At 40.9% G+C, this 21,021-nt stretch overlaps 1 protein-coding gene across 2 annotated transcripts in view; it reads right to left on the bottom strand.

The window, feature by feature from the left end:
• Positions 1 to 7,860: 7,860 nt before the first annotated feature.
• LOC143908724 (uncharacterized) overlaps positions 7,861 to 21,021 on the bottom strand; it is a 243,088-nt gene continuing 229,927 nt past the window's right edge. For both annotated transcript variants that reach the window (XM_077426489.1, XM_077426490.1), the window contains one exon: positions 7,861 to 8,187. In XM_077426489.1, the coding sequence (XP_077282615.1) occupies positions 7,876 to 8,187 (312 nt within the window). In that variant the 3' untranslated portion in view covers positions 7,861 to 7,875. The remainder of the gene's footprint in view (positions 8,188 to 21,021) is intronic.

The following is a 21,021-nucleotide window of genomic DNA, read 5'->3' as shown; positions in this document are numbered from 1 at the left end:
CTTGCTCGACTGACCCGTGCGTGTGGTGGATGACCGGGAGTGTATCCGATATCCGGCTCAAAGGACCAAAATGTAAAAATTCAGCGCCTGGTTGCGCTTCCGCGAATGATCTACGGCGTTTTCTCGCGATCGGGCGGGTCGAGAAATGACTCACATTATATCTCTGAATTGTCTGTTTTAATATAGCAGAACACACACACAAGATCTAGTCCCGAACAGAACCAAAGTCGTTGCAAATAACTTAAAATAGCAGCCGGTCCAAACACGTTTGAACCGGTGCGGTATCGGGACAAGTCTAAAGTCGCGCGAGCCGGGCCTGGCGACATAGCAAACATACCCGAGGCGCGCCGGACGGAGCCGAACGGCCAGCTCGATGCGAAGCTTGCGCCGATGAACGCGGTCGTCGCAAGAAGATCGGTCAGAGTGGATTCCGCTGTACCGACTAGACCGAAAATAAATTTAAGGAATAAATTTACCGAACAAACAGAGAGAAGTGCTAGAAAAAAGGGTAAAAAAACTAGAAGAAAAGATAGAGAAAATAAATGAGAAAGACGCAGAAGAGAATGAAGGTAGGGAGTTAATAGGGAAAATGAAGGAGATAGAAAGAAGTATGAAGATGACGGAGAGAAAAAGGAGGAAAAATAACATAATTGTGAAAAAGGAGAAGGCAAGGAACGACAAGAAAAGGAAAGAGAAATTCGTAAAGCTGATAGAAGAACTAAGCAAAACAGGGGGAATTATTGAAGAAATACAAGGTCCACTAGAGCCATGAAGCATGGAATGTTTTTCCGATAGCTGCGCCCCTCCGTGCAAGATAGGTTCTTGTGCGGAGAAAACTGGGCTCAGTCTTTCGGAAAGAGACGTTAAGCCGTTGGTCCAAAGGGTTAAAGTGAGAGGAGAAGGGTAGTATTGGTAGTAGATTGCGAACCCTGCCGTGATATGCAATAAATTACGAATTTTACAATAGCAAGAGAGGGAAGGGAAAAAGAATCACAATAGGAGTTACCAAAAGATATGGGAGGACAATAATGAATGGAGATAGAACGAGAGTAAAAGAAGGTTAGAGGAGAAAAATGACTTTCATAGGGCATAAAGAAAAGAAAGAGAACAAAAAAAATGGAAAAAGCGAGTAATAAGAGAAGGAAGGAAGAGACGCATGAGGGGAGACAGGAAGGGGAAAAGAAAACAGAAAAAAGGCTGAACACCACAGATGATGGTAGGGAGGACGAGGGAAGTATTAAGGAAGAGGAGGAGAGTGAGAAAGTCACGGGAGGAGACGATGGAGAAGAGGAAGAGGAAAATAAAAAGGAAGAGGAAGAAGGAAACGGGAGGGGGAGGAGACGTGGAAAGTAGTCTTTTGTATAACAAATAAAGATAAGGACTTCTGGGAAGGGATAAAGGAGTGGGATGTAATTGTGATGATGGAGACATGGATGGATAAGAAAGGATGGGAGAAGGTGAAAAAAAAGTTGCCAAAAGAATTTAGATGGAGAATACAAATAGCGAACAGGAGGAATAGGAAAGGTAGAGCGTGCGGAGGCATGTTAGTAGGAATAAAGAGTGGGTTAGAAGAGATAAAGGAAGAAGAAGGAGGGAAGAGGAAGAAGGAAAAATAAAAGTTAAGATAAGAATAGAAGAAGAAATCTGGAGAATAATAGAAGTATATGTAAATAAAGATATAAATAAGAAGCTAGAAGGCTTGAAGGAGTGCACGGAAGAGTGAAAAATAGGAGTAAGGACCATAATAGGTGGAGATTTTAATGCGAGAACGGGAGAGGAGAAAGGATGGAAAAAGGAAGTAAAAGATAAAGGGAAAAAAAGAGAAAGAAAATGTAAAGACAAGAAGGTGAACAAGGATGGCAGGACATTAATAGAATTTATCGAGGAAAGAGGATGGATGATCTTAAACGGAGGCACAAAAAGAAATGAGGAAAGAGGGAATACACGTACACAGGAGGAAAAGGTGAAACAGTTATAAACTACATTATAGGAGATGAGGATATCAGAGGAAAAGTGGAAAGACTAGAAGTAGGAGAAAGGGTAGACTCTGACTATCACCCTTTAATACTATGGATAAAAGGTAGCGCAAGGAGAAAACAGAGAAGGAAAGAGGTGGAAAAGATAAGAAGAAGAGGAATATGGAGCGAAGAAAGAAGAACGCAATTTAGTGAGAGGCTAGGGAAGATAGAGGAAAATAGAGAGCTGCAAGAGGAGATAGAGGAAGGAACGTTGAAGATAAGAAGAGTATTAGAGGAGAACGAAAAAGAGAATGGTAGAGGAGGTAACAAAAACAGAAGAGGATGGTGGGATGAAAAATGCAAGGGGAGAAAGAAAGAAGTGAGGAAAGAACTACGAAAATGGAGAAAAGGAAAAGGAGAGGTAGAAAGATATAAAGAGGGGAGAAAAAAGTATAGAGAAGTATGTGAAAGAAAAAAAAGAAGGAGAAGGACAGGATGATAAGAAAGATAGGGGAAACGAAAACGGTAAGAAAGGTATGGGAGTTGATAGGCAGAGTAAAAAAGAGAAGGAGGAGGATAAATGAAAAGATAAAGCTCAAAGAGTGGAAAGAGTACGTCATGGAGTTAATGGGTGGCGTGGAGTACAGGGTTGTGAAAGGAGAAGGTGGAAGGAACAGACAAGAAAAGGAAGAGATAAAACTGGAAAAAGGTAAGAAGCGTAATAAAGAAATTGAAAACAGGGAAGGCAATAGGCAAGGACGGAATTCCGAACAAAGCATGGAAATTTGGAGGGGAAGATATGGTGAGATGGATATGGGAAATATGTAAACGGGTATAGAGGGGGGGAAGGTTGGCCGGAACATTGGAAGGAAGGAGAGATAATACCAATAGTGAAAAAAGAAGAAGGACGGGAGGTGAAGGATTATAGAAGAATAACGATAATGTCATCAATGTACAAGATCTACACAGCGATACTGGCAGAAAGGATAAGGAGGGAGGTCGAAACGAAGAATTTGATACCAGATAATCAAACAGGTTTTAGAAAAGGAATGGGGACGATGAATTAAATATTCGCATTGAATTATCTGGTAAACAGACAGTTGGGAAACGAGAAAGGGAAGATGACAGTGCTATTTGTAGACTTGAGGGCGGCGTTTGATTTACAAGGGAACGGTTGGAAGTGTCCCTACCCGATTTGGATGCGCTTTGAATATGTTGTTGAGCATCAAAAAATATTAGACTCGTATTTTTTTTGCTGTTTATCTCGACGTTTAGGGGTTGAAACAACCCCTTGAAAATAACGGATTTTATAGTTTTTAGCAAATATCTTCAAAAATATAAGGCGTAACGACAAAACATTTGTACGAAATGTTTATGGCTTTTTGTGCTATTTACAATGGCGTAATCAGATTTTTCAATTTTGTCACATTTTTTAATTTAACTCCACCCCCACTTATTATTATTGCTAAATATAACAATTTTTACAACGCAAATTTTAGAGCGTCAAATGCCAAATACATCCACGTGTATTTTTATTATGATACGATTATTAGATTTTTGGCAAGACGAGATGATATGTGGTATAAGGCATCGCGCTGTAGGTAGGTGTTGCGTTATTTCTGTTCAGTTGCGCCGTACGCTTAAAAATTTCTATTTCAACTCCGGGACAACCGAAAGCGCTTATGCGAAGGTTAGCACTAGGCACTGACGGCAAGGAGTTAACGCTATTTCGATAGCGTTAGCACGAAAATAAATCAACGAAAGTCCGGAAGGTTAAATAGAGTAGGGGAAAGCCTTCGCGCATTCTGAAGGAAGGCACGGACGGACGGCAGATAGATTTGAGTCGCTGAGCGAGAAATACATAACGTAATTTGGAGAGAGAGAATTATAGGTGCGTGCGAGATATATAGATATAGAGAGATAGATCGGTCAAAAAGCCTTGCAGTAAAGTAACGAGGGAATGTTTCCGGACTATATGTATATTTATAAAAATAAAGGACTGTTGTTATATTGAATCACAAGATCGTACACATCTATATATCGAGTGCCATTTCTTATGGAATATCAAGGTGTCTAGATATTAAAATTAAATATTTGTCTCGAACTTAAATTATATAAATAATTACGCACTTTTATAATTAATGGAGTGGTTTTTGTTAGGTTTGATACCGTCTCTTTCCAATTAACGACTGCCCGCCCGACCTTACAATTCGGCGGTATTTATAATGTCGGAGTCGACATTCCGTTGCTAGTCTAGGACTCTCGAAATAGCGTTAACCTCTCGCTGTCAGTGCCTTGCGCTGGCCCTTTCATCAGCGCTTTCGATCATCCCGGAGTTGAAATGGAAATTTTTAAGCGTACGGCGCAACTGAACAGAAATAACGTAACACCTACCTACAGCGCGACGCCTATACCACATATCATCTCGTCTTGCCAAAAATCTAATAATGGTATTATAATAAAAATACACATGGATGTATTTGGCATTTGACGCTCTTAAATTTGCGTTGGAAAAATTGTTATATTTGGCAAAAATAATAGGTGGGGGTGGGGTTAAATTAAAAAATGTGACATTTAAAAAATCTGATTACGCATTTGTAAAGAGCACAAAAAACCATAAACATTTCGTACAAATGTTTTATCGTTACGCCTTAAATTTTCGAAGATATTTGCTAAAAACTATAAAATCCGTTATTTTCAAGAGGTTGTTTCAACCCCTAAACATCGAGATACGCAGCTTAAAAAAACACGTGTCTAATGTTTTTTGATGCTCTACAACATATCCAAAGCGCATCCAAATCGGGTAGGGACACTTCCGACAGTAGATAAGGAAGTCTTATTGAAGGCAATGAAAGAAAGAGGTGTGAGGCAAAGATTGATAGACAGGGTAGAGGAAGTGTTGAGAGAAACCAAAAGCAGTGTGAGAAAGGAAGAAGAAAAAGGGGACTCATTCTGGATGGCGAAGGGATTAAGACAGGGATGTCCGCTAAGCCCGATACTGTTTAACTTACTAATTGCAGACATAGAGGATTACATGCAGAAGGGTGGATGGGGGGGTGTGAGATTAAAAGGAGAGAAAATATACACTTTAATGTATGCAGATGACATAGCAGTACTAACAGAGGAGGAACAGGACATGAGATCTATGATAAGCAGGCTAGAGGGGTATTTAGACAGGAAGGATTTAACGCTGAGTATAGAGAAGACAAAGATAATGAGATTCAGGAAGGGAGGAAGGAGGAAGAGGAAGTATGATTGGAGATGGAAGGGAAAGAAATTAGAAGAGGTCAGAGAGTTTAAATATCTGGGGTACACATTGAAAGAGAATAAAGAGCAGGAGGCGCACATTAAAAAAAGGAGAAGGAAGGCGGCAAGAGTAATGAGGGAATTTTGGGGGATAGGAAAAAGGATGTGGAAATAAGATTGAAAAAGAAGGATCTGGCTATACTATACCCTGATATAGACTGTGATGAAATACGGGGCAGAAATATGGGGATGGAGGGAAAGGAAGGAAGTAGAAGGGATACACAAGAGATATCTCAGATAAACAGTCGGATTAAATTGAAGGACCTCAGTGTACATGGTTAGAGATGAACTGGAAAGGGAAAAAATGAGAGCCAGAGCAAGCAAGATAGCATGGAAGTTCGAAAGAAAACTGGAAGAAAGTAAAGGAGGAAAAATAGCAAGAAAATGTTTGGAGGAAATGAAAAACAGATGGAAGAAGGAAAGGATTATAGGCAGATGGGAACAGGAGAGAAAAGACTACTTGGAAGGGATCGGTGTAGAAGTTGGAAGGGAGGAGAAGTTGGAAAAGGAGGTATTGGAATATAAGGAGAAATTGAAGCAAAGACGCGAAGAGATGAAAAGATTATGGAATCTAAGTACAATAAGTGGTACAAGTTTATAAGGAAGGACGGGATTCCGAAATATCTAAAAAAGGGATGGGAGAAGGCAAGATGGAGCAGAATTGCAAGGTTTAAACTAGGCAACGAAGTTAGGAAGGGACTATACTGGAGAAAAGAGGAAGATAAAAAATGCAGGATATGTAAAAGAGAAGAGGAGACGTGGGAACATGTCTGGGAAGAGTGTTCAAGATGAGAGGATTGGGAGGGAGAGAGCTGGCAGGACGTGGTAGGGAGGATATTGGGCGAAAAGGGAGAGGGAAAAGATTGGATGAAGGCAATAGAGGATATGAGGAGAGAGGGAAAGGAAAAGAAGGTTGCTAGATAGATGGTAAAAATAATTGTTTAATTACAGATAAGGTCAGAGAGAAGGAGAGTACGTGACAAAGGGAAAAATGGAGTTTAGAGCAAAGGTATTAGTAGAGAAAGAGACACTGGAGAAGCTGATAAAGGAACAAACAAGTGAGATAATGAGTGGGTTGAAGGAAGAAATAAAAGACCAGAGAAACGAGATTGAGAGATTGAGAAAAAAAGTATGCAGACTGGAACAAGGCACAGGGAAGAGAAAGAGAGACGATAGCGAAGAGAGCAGGGGGAGGCTAGAGAAAAGAAAATGGTGGTCCGGTGACGATAGGAGGAATAATGACGAAAGAAGGAAGAAGAACGTGATAATAAGGATAGAGAAGAACAGATGGATAGGAAAGGGAATGAACTGAGAAAAGGTGAAGCAGCTGTTCACAGAGGTCCTGAAGATAAAGGTCGAAATGAAGGAAGTAAGCGTGATAGGGCTGAGAGAAGAATGGCTGACGATGCTGGTGAGGATGGGAAACGAGGAGAATAAATGGAGGGTGTTAAACGCGAGAAGGAGGAAAGGGAGCAAGCTAAAGGTGAAGATGGACGAGGACAAATCCGTAGAGAGGAGACGCAGAGAAGGAGAGAAGAAGAAAAAGAGAAAAGAATGGAGGGAGGAGGATGGCGGGAGACCAAGAAGATCGGCGGAAAAGGAGATAGCAAGCAAAATGGAGGAGGCCTACTGATGGACACAGACGAGGATAAAGAAGAAAGGAAGAGAGAAAAAGCAAAGGACAAATGAGGAAGAAGGAAGCCATGCAAACATCAGGAGGAGGAGATAAATGAGAATACGACCGGATTATACAATGCATTCGATTTGCATCGATTTTTTGAGTTTTTTTTTGAGATTTTTTGAGTTGTTTGATTTTTGAAGTTTTTTTATTTGTTTGATTGTTTAATTTCGATTTTGGTTTTTGAGATTGATTTTGGTTTGTACAGGGTTGGGTACGTCCCTTCAAAACGCTATCTGTAAGGTTTGGGTATGTTCAGCAAAAATGCCCTTTAAGGCCCCTTCGGGGCAAATAAAGTATCTTTTGAACTAAAACTTTTGCGCCGATTATTTAAATTTTTTGAAAATATGTTTATACTCTTTTAATTGTATCGATTTATTGCGCCCGTATTCTTTTACTTATTAAATATAATTATTTACACTCTCTAATATATAATATTAATAAATTGTATACAGCAAATAAATAGATATTTGCGTAGGGTGATCTTCGTTTCGACACGTAACGATTGAACACTGTTTGATTAGACACGATTGGACACGTTTTATTAAACACGTTTTATTGGACACCTTACAATTGGACACATAACGATTTGATACCACACTATTGGACATGCACATTGCACGATTTAACAGGGCTACGCTCCTCCCCCGCAAGCATTGGTGGGTGGGCGTGGAAATTGGTTTGCGTAATAAGTTGAAAACCCATGTGGAACCGATCGTGCGGTGTCCAATCGTGCGGTGTCGAATCGTTCGGTGTCCAATCGTACGGTGTCCAATTGTGCGGTGTCCAATCGTTCGGTGTCCAATCGTGCGGTGTTCAATCGTTTGGTGTCCAATCGTGCAATGTGTGTGTCTAATCGTGCAGTATCCAATCGTGCGGTGTCCAATCGTTACGTGTCCAATATTATGTATCTAATCGAGCGGTGTCCAATCGTTACGTGTTCAGACGGAATACGCCCATTTGCGTACAGTAAAAAAATGGATATTTTAAGAAAAGCACATGTAAAATATTAATTTTTAAAGAACTTACTTGTTGGATCCTAATTTTCCTATGTTTGGGTATCATATCATTTAAATTAGCTTTACTGGCCTCTTTCAACGATTCAGTGCTAGGTGATGTATTAGTGATAATGCTTCGATCGACTTCACCAGAAATTGATTTTTTTATTTGACTAGTTCCGCATTTCTCTGTTATCTCTAGAGGATTTATGTAAAGGTTGCTATCTGCTTCCTCAGTCAAATCACCCTGTGAAGGCAAAAAATCAAAAGAGGGTTACCACAGTTTAATTTTAGGACTCTTAAATGTAACTTTGTCATAAAAATGACAAACGTCTATGCGTGCATATAAATAATTTATCTAGTAATAATAATTAATGTAGTAATAATAAATAATGGAAGTTTTTAGTAATATCCAGTAATATATATAAATAACAGTTTCTATAATAGTAAAAATCAGATAGTAATGTTACTATCTGTTCGAAATCAAACGACTTAATCCAGCTAGAAAATTATGGAAGAATTTCTCTCGAAACCTCGCTCGGATTTTCTCGAATCTTTCAAATACATTAAATTTCACGGCTAAATATATTCGCGTCTCCGAGAATATTCGGCATGTTTCCGACAGTTTCAAGAAGCAGAAAAATTGTGTTGCGCTTTTTCTGCTCGTGCCGATTTTCTCCCTTTGTCTCGGGGCCTCTGAGCAAGAGGTAAACACCCGGGACAAAGAGAGAGACTTACTCGAAAAGAGTTGATCGGTTGCCTACCCCGAGAACGGCTGAGCAGTTCAAATTTGCCAAATTGTTTACGTCTCGGAATGTCGATAGCCAATTGGCCCCGCGCAATTTTCGAAGCACGAACGGGAGTTCAAAGTTCGAGTTGATAAAGCTCCGGTCCTCCGCGCGCTGCTCCGCACTCGCTTTCAAGTCTCGTAGCTAAGAAAGTGTTAGAATTCCTTTTGAGCGCGCACGAAATAGAAAGACTTTTGCGGCTCACGTTTAATCTACGCTATTTCAGCGACAAATCTCGTAACTCATGCGGCTCTATTGTTCGCAAACTCGAGTGGTTTGCCCCGTGGCTCGCGGACTCGATATAAATCAATAACTTGTAAATAATTTGTATAAAGCTTCCAAAAACATTCTAAATACAAACTTAAATTTATTGACTGCAATTCTGTCTAAATTCTCTTCTCACATTTTTGCCGAAATTCCTTCCGCGCTTGCGCACACTATCATTTATTGACATTATAAAGGAATGTCACGTATCAGATACAGGGTGTTTCCTAAGTAAGTACAAAAAATTGAAGGGCATATTTCGTGGTTTATTTTAGGAAGAAAAGGTCCTACAACCATATGCCTTAAACTGATTCCAACTGTTTTTAATCCATCAGGGGCTTACGTCTTTGACATCATGTATTTTGAAGCAGTTTAGGACATGTTTATACAACCTTTTCTTCCTAAAATAAGCCACGGAATATTCCCTTCAATGTTTCGCGCTTACTTAAAAAACACTTTGTATAAATTAATAAAATATTAAATTTTTATTTTTGCAAAATGCTACAATATTAATATTTGAATAAGCTGACATTTTAAAAATAAAGATACAAATAACTTAATTGTATTTTATATTAATTAATAAAACTATGTATAAGAGCAACTGACAATGAGTAATATATACATTTTTTTGAATTCAATAACACTGTTGGTATTGTGACAACTTCTTTAGTTTACAAGAAGATATTTAACTCCATTGACCATAATTGAATATCTTGTATATTTGTGTGTGTATACGTTTTTAATCTATTATATATTCCCAGATAATGAATGCGCCGTAGCCCTTGGTGAGGGAACAAGAAAACAAGTTGAGGAAATGTAAAAAGAGGCATAGGGAGAGTTGAAAAAGAAGTGATGGAGGTGCGGAGTAGAAAGAGTAAATGGGGGAGACGCGTGGAGGATGGGAGATTGGAAGTGAGGCTGAGGATGGAAGAGCCAGAAAGTGCAGTAGAAGAAGAACATGAAAAGTGAGATTAAGAAGAAAGAAAGTGAGTGGAAGGTGGCAGAGACGCGAGAAGAAGATAGAAGAAGAGCGAGGAGAGAGATGAGAAAGGCGATCAGGAGAAGAATGGGCGCGAAGGAGAGTAAAAAAAGAAGAAAGTTTACCGGCCCGTGTTGCAAGACGATGCGATGGAGTGGAGGTGACAGCGAAGAGAATGGATCGAGAACAGCGAGGAATCGATCGTTCGAGTGATCGAGTCGGCTCGAAGAATTAAGGCTTGTGTCCACGATGCTAGAACTTGATTCAAGTTCTTGGACCGAGGAAAAGTTACTGAATCGTGGACACACTGAACTTGGATGCAAAACTCGAATAGAAAGCTTGAATGCTCGGAAAAATAAACCTCTTATTTGTTTATATTAGTTTGTATTAGTTTATATTAGTAGATATATGATTATATATATGATCATATAAGAAATTAAAAATATAATCTTAAACAATATTATATGGCCATATGAGTGCGCCGCGATAGAGATCTCGGAGTAAAGGCGAGAAGAGAGATTAGTCGGGATTATCGTCGAGAAATTTAAGTCTGTATTTAAACGTCTATATTATGTACAATAATTACAGTATTTACAGTCTCTATACCGCGAGTCACGGACAGATAGTTTACGACCGACGAAAGCAAGTACATGAAAACCGCGAGCCACGGAAATACGAGTGACTTTATTTCTTGGATGTACGTTCGCCAAAATACTTAAGTCAAATGCGGGCTCGCGCGCGGAGGTCCGAGGTTTTATTCCCACGACTGTCGAATTTTCACGAAACCTCCGGACTCCCGGACAACAAGCCAAAAATTCAGCCGAGCTAATCAGCTATCGACACTCCGACAAATTCGTATTTAACGAATGTCACACATCTCGAGGCCGGCAGTTGATCAGCTGCTTTGAAACACCGTTCGCTCGCTTTGTCTCGGGTGTATGCCTCGCGCACCGAGTCCCCGAGACAAAGGAGCGAGTCGGGATAGGCAAAAACTGAGCTTTGTCTTTCTGCCCTTCTAGTTTACCAGAAAATATACCGATATTTCCGCGAGCGGATCTATTCTTAACATTGAATTCAGAATACTGGTAAACCATCAGGAAGGCAGAATTTGACAGAGATAGTTTAACTTAATGATTACTTTAATTCGCGGTATTAATTGACCGACGGTTTTAGGTTTGATCGCGAACACCATATATGAGGGTATATAATTATATGTAGCCATATATCAGCATATATGATTATATACCCAGGAAAAATATAATTATATATGGTCATATAAGAAATGAAAATGTAATCTTGAACAATATTATATGGCTATATATGAAAATATATGATTATAAATTCGATAAAACCTGTTTAAGTATAACCTTATATAGCCATATGTGGTCTTATACGCTGGTATATTATTATGTCTGATAATGTAAAAGTATATTTATAAGGTTATACAGATAATCATATAATCATATATAAACATATACTCGGATCTATCCATAAGTATGTATAACTGCTATAAATATTCTTATTTTTCTATTATATTTTATTTTACTTGACTTGAATCAAATTAATTTGAGATATTATTTCTAGTTTCAGTTTACACAATTGCGTTTTAAGTCCGACAAAGTCCATATAAGATACTTAATTTTTTTTAATTGACATTAATTTTTATTAAATATTTTCGTAAACAGTGAAATTACTTGTAATAATTTGTGAAAAAAAACTTATATAATAAATATATGAGGCATTTTATGCCAACTCAACCGATGATTTTTCTCGACCATTTTTTATTTGGCCGAAAATTTTTTGTGTTTTTATACTAAATGAAATTAGCTTCCATAATTTGTTTTAGATTTTTATCTCTACCCATATTTAAGTTATAAATTAAAAAAAGAATGCAGTTTAAAATTTGAAAAAATTTAAATGCCTGTAGCTTTAAGAAGAAAAAAGATCCATAATAAATTTTAAAAAATGCAGTTTAACATTTGAATATAATATAGAGAGGTAATTATAAAAATTATTATTGCTTGTATTATTTTAAACAGTATATTGTTTTATAAAAGTTTACCGACAGTTTTTATCTGAAATGTATATACATATTCGTATTATGTTGAACTGATATACAGAGCTTATCAGATTTTTTTCTCAATTACAGACGCATGAAGCTGTTAAGAAAGACCGATCTATGTTGGAATACAGCGATAACCTAGAAATCGATAGATAGTGACAGTCGTGACCATCGCCGCGTGATAGATAGTGATAGTGAAATATATATTGACGGCAAGGAGCTGATGCCGAGAAGGTCTTTAAAAAGGAAGGAGTATCCAAAATCGCACACGTACGTATATATGCTGTCTTGTGAAAGTTGTAAAAGTTAAGAGAACGACCCAAGCAGCATTTTGACGTCCGCCCGACGTTAAGATAAACACACTTAACGTTGGTATCCAACGTTTTCGCTACGTCGTTTCAACCCTCTTTTGCACTAATTTGGGGAATCAAATTTAGGTTGTACCAATGTTGGAATCCGACTTATATAAGTTAAATTGAGGTTAAATTTTTCCACCAGTTTTAACGTTGGTATGTAAACTTTGATTTTGCACACTCTGCTAGACCTGAGGTTATTTTTTCACAACGTACATTTTAGGTGTAGTTTTCGTGCTTCCATTCAAACCATATGACGGCATTGGTGTAATAAATGTATCATAATACGTACTTATCAATTTGGCACAAATAAAATAGCTTTATAGAAAAAATATAGTTTGCGCAGTCTTTGATACTACACTACTTTGATACACTTTGTAATTTTGCCATAAATACACGAACCCAGCACTGAAATTGTATAACAAAACCCACTTTATTGATAAATGTGGAAATAATAGGTCGAAATTAGACGAATCCTTTCTAAAATATTCTAATTTACTAAATATTTTAATAAATAACTAAAATTTTCCAAAGTGTAGATTTTAATTTTTTTTTCATCAAAATTACTTTTAAGATAAATATGTTGTCAAAACCTTAACAACAGATATTATATAAATGCTTTAAATTGTTAATAAAGTGCGTTAAAAAATATAAATGTAAATATACTGGAAAATGGCGGATTATTTGCCTTCCTCTTTGAAGAATGAAAATGGCGAAGTCAGCGTTCCACACTATATCAAACTTTACGTAGTAAAAGATGCGATAAATTCTACTAAAATTTGTATTCTCGTATAAAATAATTAATTTTTTCAGACTTTTCCAAACTAAGTAGTATACCACTGTAGGCAAAATTGTACCTATATTGACTAAAAGTCTTAACAAGGTCGCCAAACTGACTTAACATGTCAATCGATTTATTATTAACTTCAGCTACACAGCCAAGAAGTGGACTTGGTTTACAAAATAACCTTAATCATTCATACCCATACCGCACATTCCTAATACATTCTTATTTTCTTTTTTTTATTTTACACTTTTTCTCTCTCCACAGTTTCGTCAATACGTCGCCTTTCTTTTTCTCCAATACATCATTACATAATCTGTTTACAATCTCATTACTGCTACTCCCTAACCCTATGAACCAGTCTTTGGTGTAATCACAGTATTTGATAGAGTGCCTAAGATTATTTTTACCTTGACGACAGAACACACACATCAATTTTTCCTCCTCCAACCAATACTTATTACCCTCCTCCAAGTTTCCACATCTCAATCTTATTAACGCTTTTACACTATCTCCTACGTTTACCTTAACTAAGTTTTCCATTTTCAAATACCTGGGACCATCCAGACTCATATAGAGCTCCTTATACCTTTCATTATATTTTGTTTCCAATAATCTATTCTCCTCCATTTGTCGTTGAACCTCCCAGTCCCTATGCACCAATTCCGACTTTATATCCCCCTCCCGCTGCTCTGATACACTCTATTGCTTGTACCCCCCAGCCGTTTCTATAATAATACAATTCCCTCTCATTACTGTACATATCCCCCCAATTATTTTTATCTTTTTCCATCCAACATTTCTTTACCCATCTATCTTCTTTTTCTGCCCTTGTTTTTTCTTCAAACTTCATTGCTCTTAGTCCCCATCCAATCCTCAACTTTTTAAGTCCCAATTCCCTTGACATCAAATATCTCGGCGTGCAGAAATCCAATCTAAAAACCCATCTGACGTAATCTAGCATAATCTTCTCTAACTCTTTTTTTTCCGCCCACCCCCAAATCTCCACCCCATATGACAACACGCTTTGCACTAAATATTTAAATAACATCCATCTTCTGCAAAAATCATTCTTACAGATTCTTTCCCCCAATCCCCAGACTCTATTGGCTGCCATCCTTCCTTTCCAACTCAGCTCTTTTATATGATCTTTATAATTTTCTTTATTATTGTTCGCGAAATCGTTGATTAATCCCGACGATGGAAGCGGGATGAGAAGGACGCGCGTGGAAGGTTTTCACTAATTATTCACTTTATTTCTTGTGTAACTCAGACCACAGTCTGAGCCGTCTTTAATATGAGAAGAGATATATACAGTCTGACCTGAGAGTGGTGGGCAGTCTTTCGGATTTCATTAAGCATAAGAAGTCTTTGTATAAGAAGTCTTTGTGTATCGTTCGTGAGTGGGCGAGGCAGTTATATTAATTGCCGTCCTATTCGATGAATCGCCCGTGAGCCGGTGAGACACGTGGCGGTCGGCACTCGCGCACATGTGAGCCTGAGTCGTCGTGTTGATGTATCCTGAGTAGTGCTGGATGTGTGGTCGCTTTACATGTTAATGCAGTATCTCAGCAGCTGTAATCACTGCGGTGAGCACTTCAATGTGTATAGTCACAATCAAGATGCACAGAGCACACATCGTGCGTCTAATCACTGCGCGGCCATTTGCACAATTGCCTCGATCGTGAGGAAGACGTTGGCGATGAGCGCGCCCGTGCGGGCGCGAGCTACCGCGGTGATGCGGGGTCGATATCCGATCGATGCTGCCATCTGATCGGGCGGCGCAACGGTAACGGAATCTCGAACATTCCGCCCGCCATCAGCAACCTTGTTGATGATTCCTTACTCTTGATCCTTCATTCTGTTGAGATGGGTAGAATTACAAGCTTGGCACTTGGCCGAGTGAGTGTCGTGAGGTTGCTAGGTCAATCAGAGATGGCTCGGGTATGGTAGTGATCGGACCTCCAATGAGGAAATGACCTGGTGTGAGCGCAGAGACGTCTTCAGGGTCGTCACTCAGCGGTTCTAAAGGCCGTGAGTTGAGAATGGCTTCGATTTGAGTAAGCAACGTTGTGAGTTTTTCCGTAGTGAGTAGAGTCTCCCCGATAGTCCGTCTCAGATGAAACTTGACGGATTTCATCACCGCCTCCCACTTGCCCCCCATGTGTGGAGCGCCTGGTGGGTTGAACTCCCATCTGGTGCAATCCTGTTGTAGAATTTGAGCGATCCGTTGATGTTCTTGTGGGCTCTGGATGAACATTTTCTTGAGCGCGGCGTCTGCTCCAATGAATGTTGTCCCGCAGTCCGATTATATGGTCTGAGCAATTCCCCTTCTCGCTGAAAATCTTCGGAAGGCTGCGATAAATCCTTCTGATGAGTAGTCACTGACTACTTTGAGGTAAATTGCTGAGGTGGAGAAACAGACAAACACACAGATCCATCCTTTGTATGTCTTCGCACCTCGTCCTTTCCATGTTTTGATGGTGAGCGGTCCGGCATAGTCAACTCCTGTGTGAGTAAACGGACGTGACGGCGTAACCCGAGAGAGAGGTAGTTGGCCCATCAGTTGATGAGCACGGATCCCCCCCTGCCGAGCACACACGACACGCCGCAAAATATGAGACTTCACCGGAGCCCGTCCGCCGATGATCCAGTAACTTTGCCTGACATGAGCCAATGTCAGCTGTGTTCCTCCATGCAGGGTACGCAGATGGGCGTGTGAAATGATCAAGGTTGAGAGCCGGGAGTGGCGGGGCAAAATCGCCTGATGTTTGCTGTCTTGAGTCAGTGCTGATTGGTTGAGGCGGCCGCCAACTCGGATGATCCCTTGAGCGTCTATGTACGCAGTCAATCGACTGAATGCGTGAGCAGTTGGTAGTCTCGAGTTGGCCGTGAGCATCTTGATCTCGTGCGTAAAGTATGCCGCTTGAGTAGCCTTAATCCAGAAGAATCTGGCCTCCTCCAAAACTGAGTACAAATCCAGTGGCGTGCGTCGGCACTTTCCCAGAAGCGATATAAATCTGAAACAAAGAGCTGTTATTTTCAATAACTTGTTGAGAGTTGAGTACTTATATATCAGGTCCCAGTGATATTCCGGTTGAGATGCGGCCGCATGTAGCGCAATGCCAGGACGAGCCTCGTGCGAGTTCAACTCGTCCGAAAGCGCGGGTTGAGATGGCCAAGCTTCAGGGGTGAGTATCCACGGTGGTCCCGTCCACCATAATGAGTGACTTTGGAGTTGAGCAGTAGTTAATCCTCGTGAGGCGCAATCGGCTGGGTTGGACGTACTTGGTACGTATTTCCAATGTGCGTTTACAGTGAGCTCTTGAATTTGAGAAACCCGATTTCTCACGAAATTCTTCCAGCGCGATGCATGAGATTTGATCCACGTGAGTGTCACAACAGAGTACGTCCACAGGTGAGTTGCTGTGACGTTCAACTTCAAGGTGGCTTGAACGTATTGCATGAGTCTTGAGAGCAACGGTGCTGCGGTGAGTTCAAGTCTCGGGATGGTGAGCCGCTTGAGCGGTGCTACCTTGGTTTTGGAGCACACCAATGAAATCGTGGCGTCATTAGAGCCGTGGACAGTGATAAATACGACTGCAGCCATTGCCAGTTGAGAAGCATCAGAAAAGCCGTGAAATTCCACTAACGAGAAGCCCTATGTGGTTTGAGAGGTGCTACCTTGGTTGTACCACCGAGGTATTGAGAGCTGGCCAGCTTGTGAGTTCTTTTCTGATAATGAGCCACCGTGATGAGAGCTGGGATGGCAGTGGTTTATCCCATTGGAGCTTCATGTAGTCAAAGCTCCTGCAAGAGCATCTTCGCCTTGATCACCACTGGTGATACAAAGGCCAGTGGATCGAGTTTCTGAGCCACTTCAGACCAAACGAGGCGTTTGGTGAGATGATCGGTGTGCAACGAGATCCTTGTTGAAAGTGTGAATGAATCTTCTTGAGGAAGCCATCGTAATCCGAGTCCTTTGGTTACGCAATCGTCCGTCGCGGCTTTGGCGGGATCCGGCATGATGAGACGTCAATGAGCTGCGCCCGATGAGAGACCTGAGAAATGTCGGGACACGTATGAGAACCACTGCAAGAGGCGAGAACATTCGAGAAACGCGTTAGGACAACACTACGCGAATCGAGAGTCTACAATGTCATGTATTGAGCACGTGAAAATGTCTATGTACACTCGCGGGAGCGCGTGAGCATGTTTTCGTAACACTCGCGAGCGCGCGTGAGAATGTCTGTCCTTCACTCGCGAAAGCGCGCGATAATGTCTACGTGGCATGTCGTGATCAAGGGCATGCTCTGTTCACATGATCTGAGTCTGAGTTACACTTTAATATCCACGCATCCGGCTCGAAGGACCAAATGTTCGCGAAGTCGCTGATTAATCCCGACGATGGAAGCGGGATGAGAAGGACGCGCGTGGAAGTTTTTCACTAATTATTCACTTTATTTCTTGTGTAACTCAGACCACAGTCTGAGCCGTCTTTAATATGAGAAGAGATATATACAGTCTGACCTGAGAGTGGTGGGCAGTCTTTCGGATTTCACTAAGCATAAGAAGTCTTTGTATAAGAAGTCTTTGTGTATCGTTCGTGAGTGGGCGAGGCAGTTATATTAATTGCCGTCCTATTCGATGAATCGCCCGTGAGCCGGTGAGACACGTGGCGGTCGGCACTCGCGCACATGTGAGCCTGAGTCGTCGTGTTGATGTATCCTGAGTAGAGCTGGATGTGTGGTCGCTTTACATGTTAATGCAGTATCTCAGCAGCTGTAATCACTGCGGTGAGCACTTCAATGTGTATAGTCACAATCAAGATGCACAGAGCACACATCGTGCATCTGATCACTGCGCGGCCATTTGCACAATTGCCTCGATCGTGAGGAAGACGTTGGCGATGAGCGCGCCCGTGCGGGCGCGAGCTACCGCGGTGATGCGGGGTCGATATCCGATTGATGCTGCCATCTGGCAGCGCAATCGGGCGGCGCAACGGTAACGGAATCTCGAACAATTATTAAATACAAAACCTAGGTATTTGAAAGTCTGGACCTCCTCTAATTCCTTATCCTCCCATTTCCATCTCTCTTTTTTCTCTTTGTTTCCTCTGTTAAAAACCATAACTTTAGTCTTATCCACACATAACAACAGTTTCTTTTTCTTTAACAGTCTTCTTAACGTGTCAATCATATCCATTAACGCAACTCTATTTTTCGCCACGAACACCATATCATCCGCATATTCCAACGACCATATCCTATCACTAAGTAACGGCACCCCCCCCCCCCAATGTTCCTGTCCTTTAACGCTTTTCCTATATCTGCAATATACAAATTAAACAGAAGTGGACTTATCACACAGCCTTGGCGAACTCCTTTGTGTGTCCTGAATTCATCCGTCAGCCCTTCTTTTGTTCTTACGCCAACCACCGTCTTCTCATACACTTTCTCCAATCTTCTTATAATATTCAGATTTACTCCATTGTCCTTTAGGGTTGCCCACAGTTGTTTCCTATCCACATTGTCAAACGCCGCCTTTAAATCTACAAAAAGTGCATACACCTTACTTTCCTTCCCTCCTTTCTTTTTCTCCCTTTGTACCAGATGGTTCAGAATGAAGACATTGTCCATCGTAGACCTTCCCCTTCTGAAACCAGCCTGGCTCTCGGGCAGTAATCCCAATCTCTCTACCTCCCGCTCCAATCTATTCCTAAGAATCTCCGCGTAGATCTTGTATGCCGAGCAAAGCAGAGATATTCCTCTGTAGTTTCCCACGACCTCCTGGTCTCTTCTCTTATGTAGAGGCACGTTTATGGACGTCTTCCAATCCTTCGGGAGATCTCCCTCCATCCATATTTGTCTTATCAGCTTTACCAGACCATTTCTGACAGACCTACCTCCGTATTTCCATGCTTCCATGGGAATACCATCCACTCCTACAGCCTTCTTTGTTCTTAACTTTTTTACCGCTTCGTGTACCTCCTCTTCACTCGGCAACTCCTCTTCCTTATATTCCTGAACTCCCGGAGTCCTCACAGGATTACTGCTATTCCCATAGTCCATCTGCCCTTCCGTTCCCTCGTTTCTTTAACTTTATCTCTTCTTCCTCTCTCTTCTCCCTTTGCTTCTGCTCCGCCAGCTTCTTCAGCTTCTTCTTCTCCTCCAAAAACTTATCTTTTCTTTCCTTTCCCTTTCTTCATTTTTTGTAAAGTCTATGCACCAACCTCTTTTTTTTGTACACTGCCTATCCCACCAATCTTTGTGTCCTAGTTCCCTCTTACCAGTTTTCACTTTTTTCTTTACCAGTGCCTCTTGGACTACACCTTTCAGCTTCTGCCATTTATTTTCCACCGACTCCCGCAACCCGTTCTCCCATATTACATTATTCGTACTTTCCCTATACTTCTGTATTGCTTCTTTGTCCCAGCAGATCCTCCATATCTCCTCTTCTCTTTTTTCTTCCTCTCCTTCTGGTTTCTCTTTCTCTCTTCCTCCTTCCAGCGTCACCATAATCGGCATGTGGTCCGAGTCCACTCTGTCCCCTATACTAAATTTTTGCACGATGTCCCGCGCTTTTTCATTACAAAGGACGTAGTCTATTACGGAACTACCCCTTGCTCCTACGAACGTATATTCTCCCTCCCAATCGTCTGCCGTTGTACCGTTCAGGACGTACCAGCCTTTGTCCTGTATAAACTCTATGAGCCCCTTTCCGCCGTTACTTACTAACTTATCTTTACTTTTCCTCTCAACTCCACCATCTTCCTCCTCTCCACCCCCCATTTCCCCCGATCCTAATGTTAAAGTCCCCCCCTATTAACATAAACTCACCGTCTATTCCCTCTGTCACGTTATCCAATACTACCTTTAAATCATTCCAGCACTCCTTATTATATATCGAGATAATGTACATGCTTTCTTCTCCCTCCACGATTTCCGATATTAACACACCCTTCTTTTATTTACCTATAATTTTCGTGTTTTGATCTCCCCAATTTTTTCTCTTACCTATAATAAAGCCCCCTTTCGCTCTACCCTTCTTCTTATCTCTAGTCGCAAAACTGCATTCCCAAACGTGTGTCTTTGGGAGCTTTACTACTTTTAGCTTTTCCCACCCCTCTTTATCCACCCACGTTTCACACATGTTAATGAAATCGTACTTACATATAAACTTCCAAAAATCTTTTCCTTTATTCCCTACCTCCGCCACGTTCCAAAACATTACCTTCCTACCTAATTTATCATTTCCCCTCTGTTTCTTTTTTCCCTTTTCTTCCCATCCTTCTCCTCCGTCCGTCCCTCCACCGTCCTCTCTTCTTGGCCGCCTCTTAGAAATTCTTCTTTTCCCTAACTTCTCTCGCCTCCTCATTCCAAATGTTTAATTTTCCATCTATATTTAATTTCCTATATCCTACCTTCACGCTCTTTCTTTTCTTTCTCTCACTTCTAGCGCGCTCCCTCAGTTTCCTCTGAACGTCTCTTTCTTCCTGCGACATGACTGACTTAACATGTCGATAAAGTATCAATTAGTTGAAAATTCTATACTAGATTTGCGAATGAGTCGTATATTTTAACCAAATCCGACCTATGCAATACCAGCTCACGTTCCCTGTTGGCGGGTGAACAATCCGACGCTTGGCGAATTCTGCTTCGCAATGATAGGAAGAGCCGGAGTAGTGTGTCACATTGTTTTGAGCCTTTCGACTCACGAGACTCCTAGAGATATCATTGCCACCTTTGACTAGAGAGGATACGGCCTTAGAGGCGTTCAGGCATAATCCCACGGATGGTAGCTTCGCACCACCGGCCGCTCGACCGAGTGCGTGAACCAAATGTCCGAACC

This window comes from Temnothorax americanus, unplaced genomic scaffold (assembly GCF_048541705.1).
Source record: "Temnothorax americanus isolate GAGA-0224 unplaced genomic scaffold, ASM4854170v1 Scaffold113, whole genome shotgun sequence".
NCBI classification, from domain to species: Eukaryota; Metazoa; Arthropoda; class Insecta; order Hymenoptera; family Formicidae; genus Temnothorax; species Temnothorax americanus.
The sequence above is the reverse complement of the archived record's forward strand: the minus strand, read 5'-3'. Positions and strand labels throughout refer to the sequence as shown.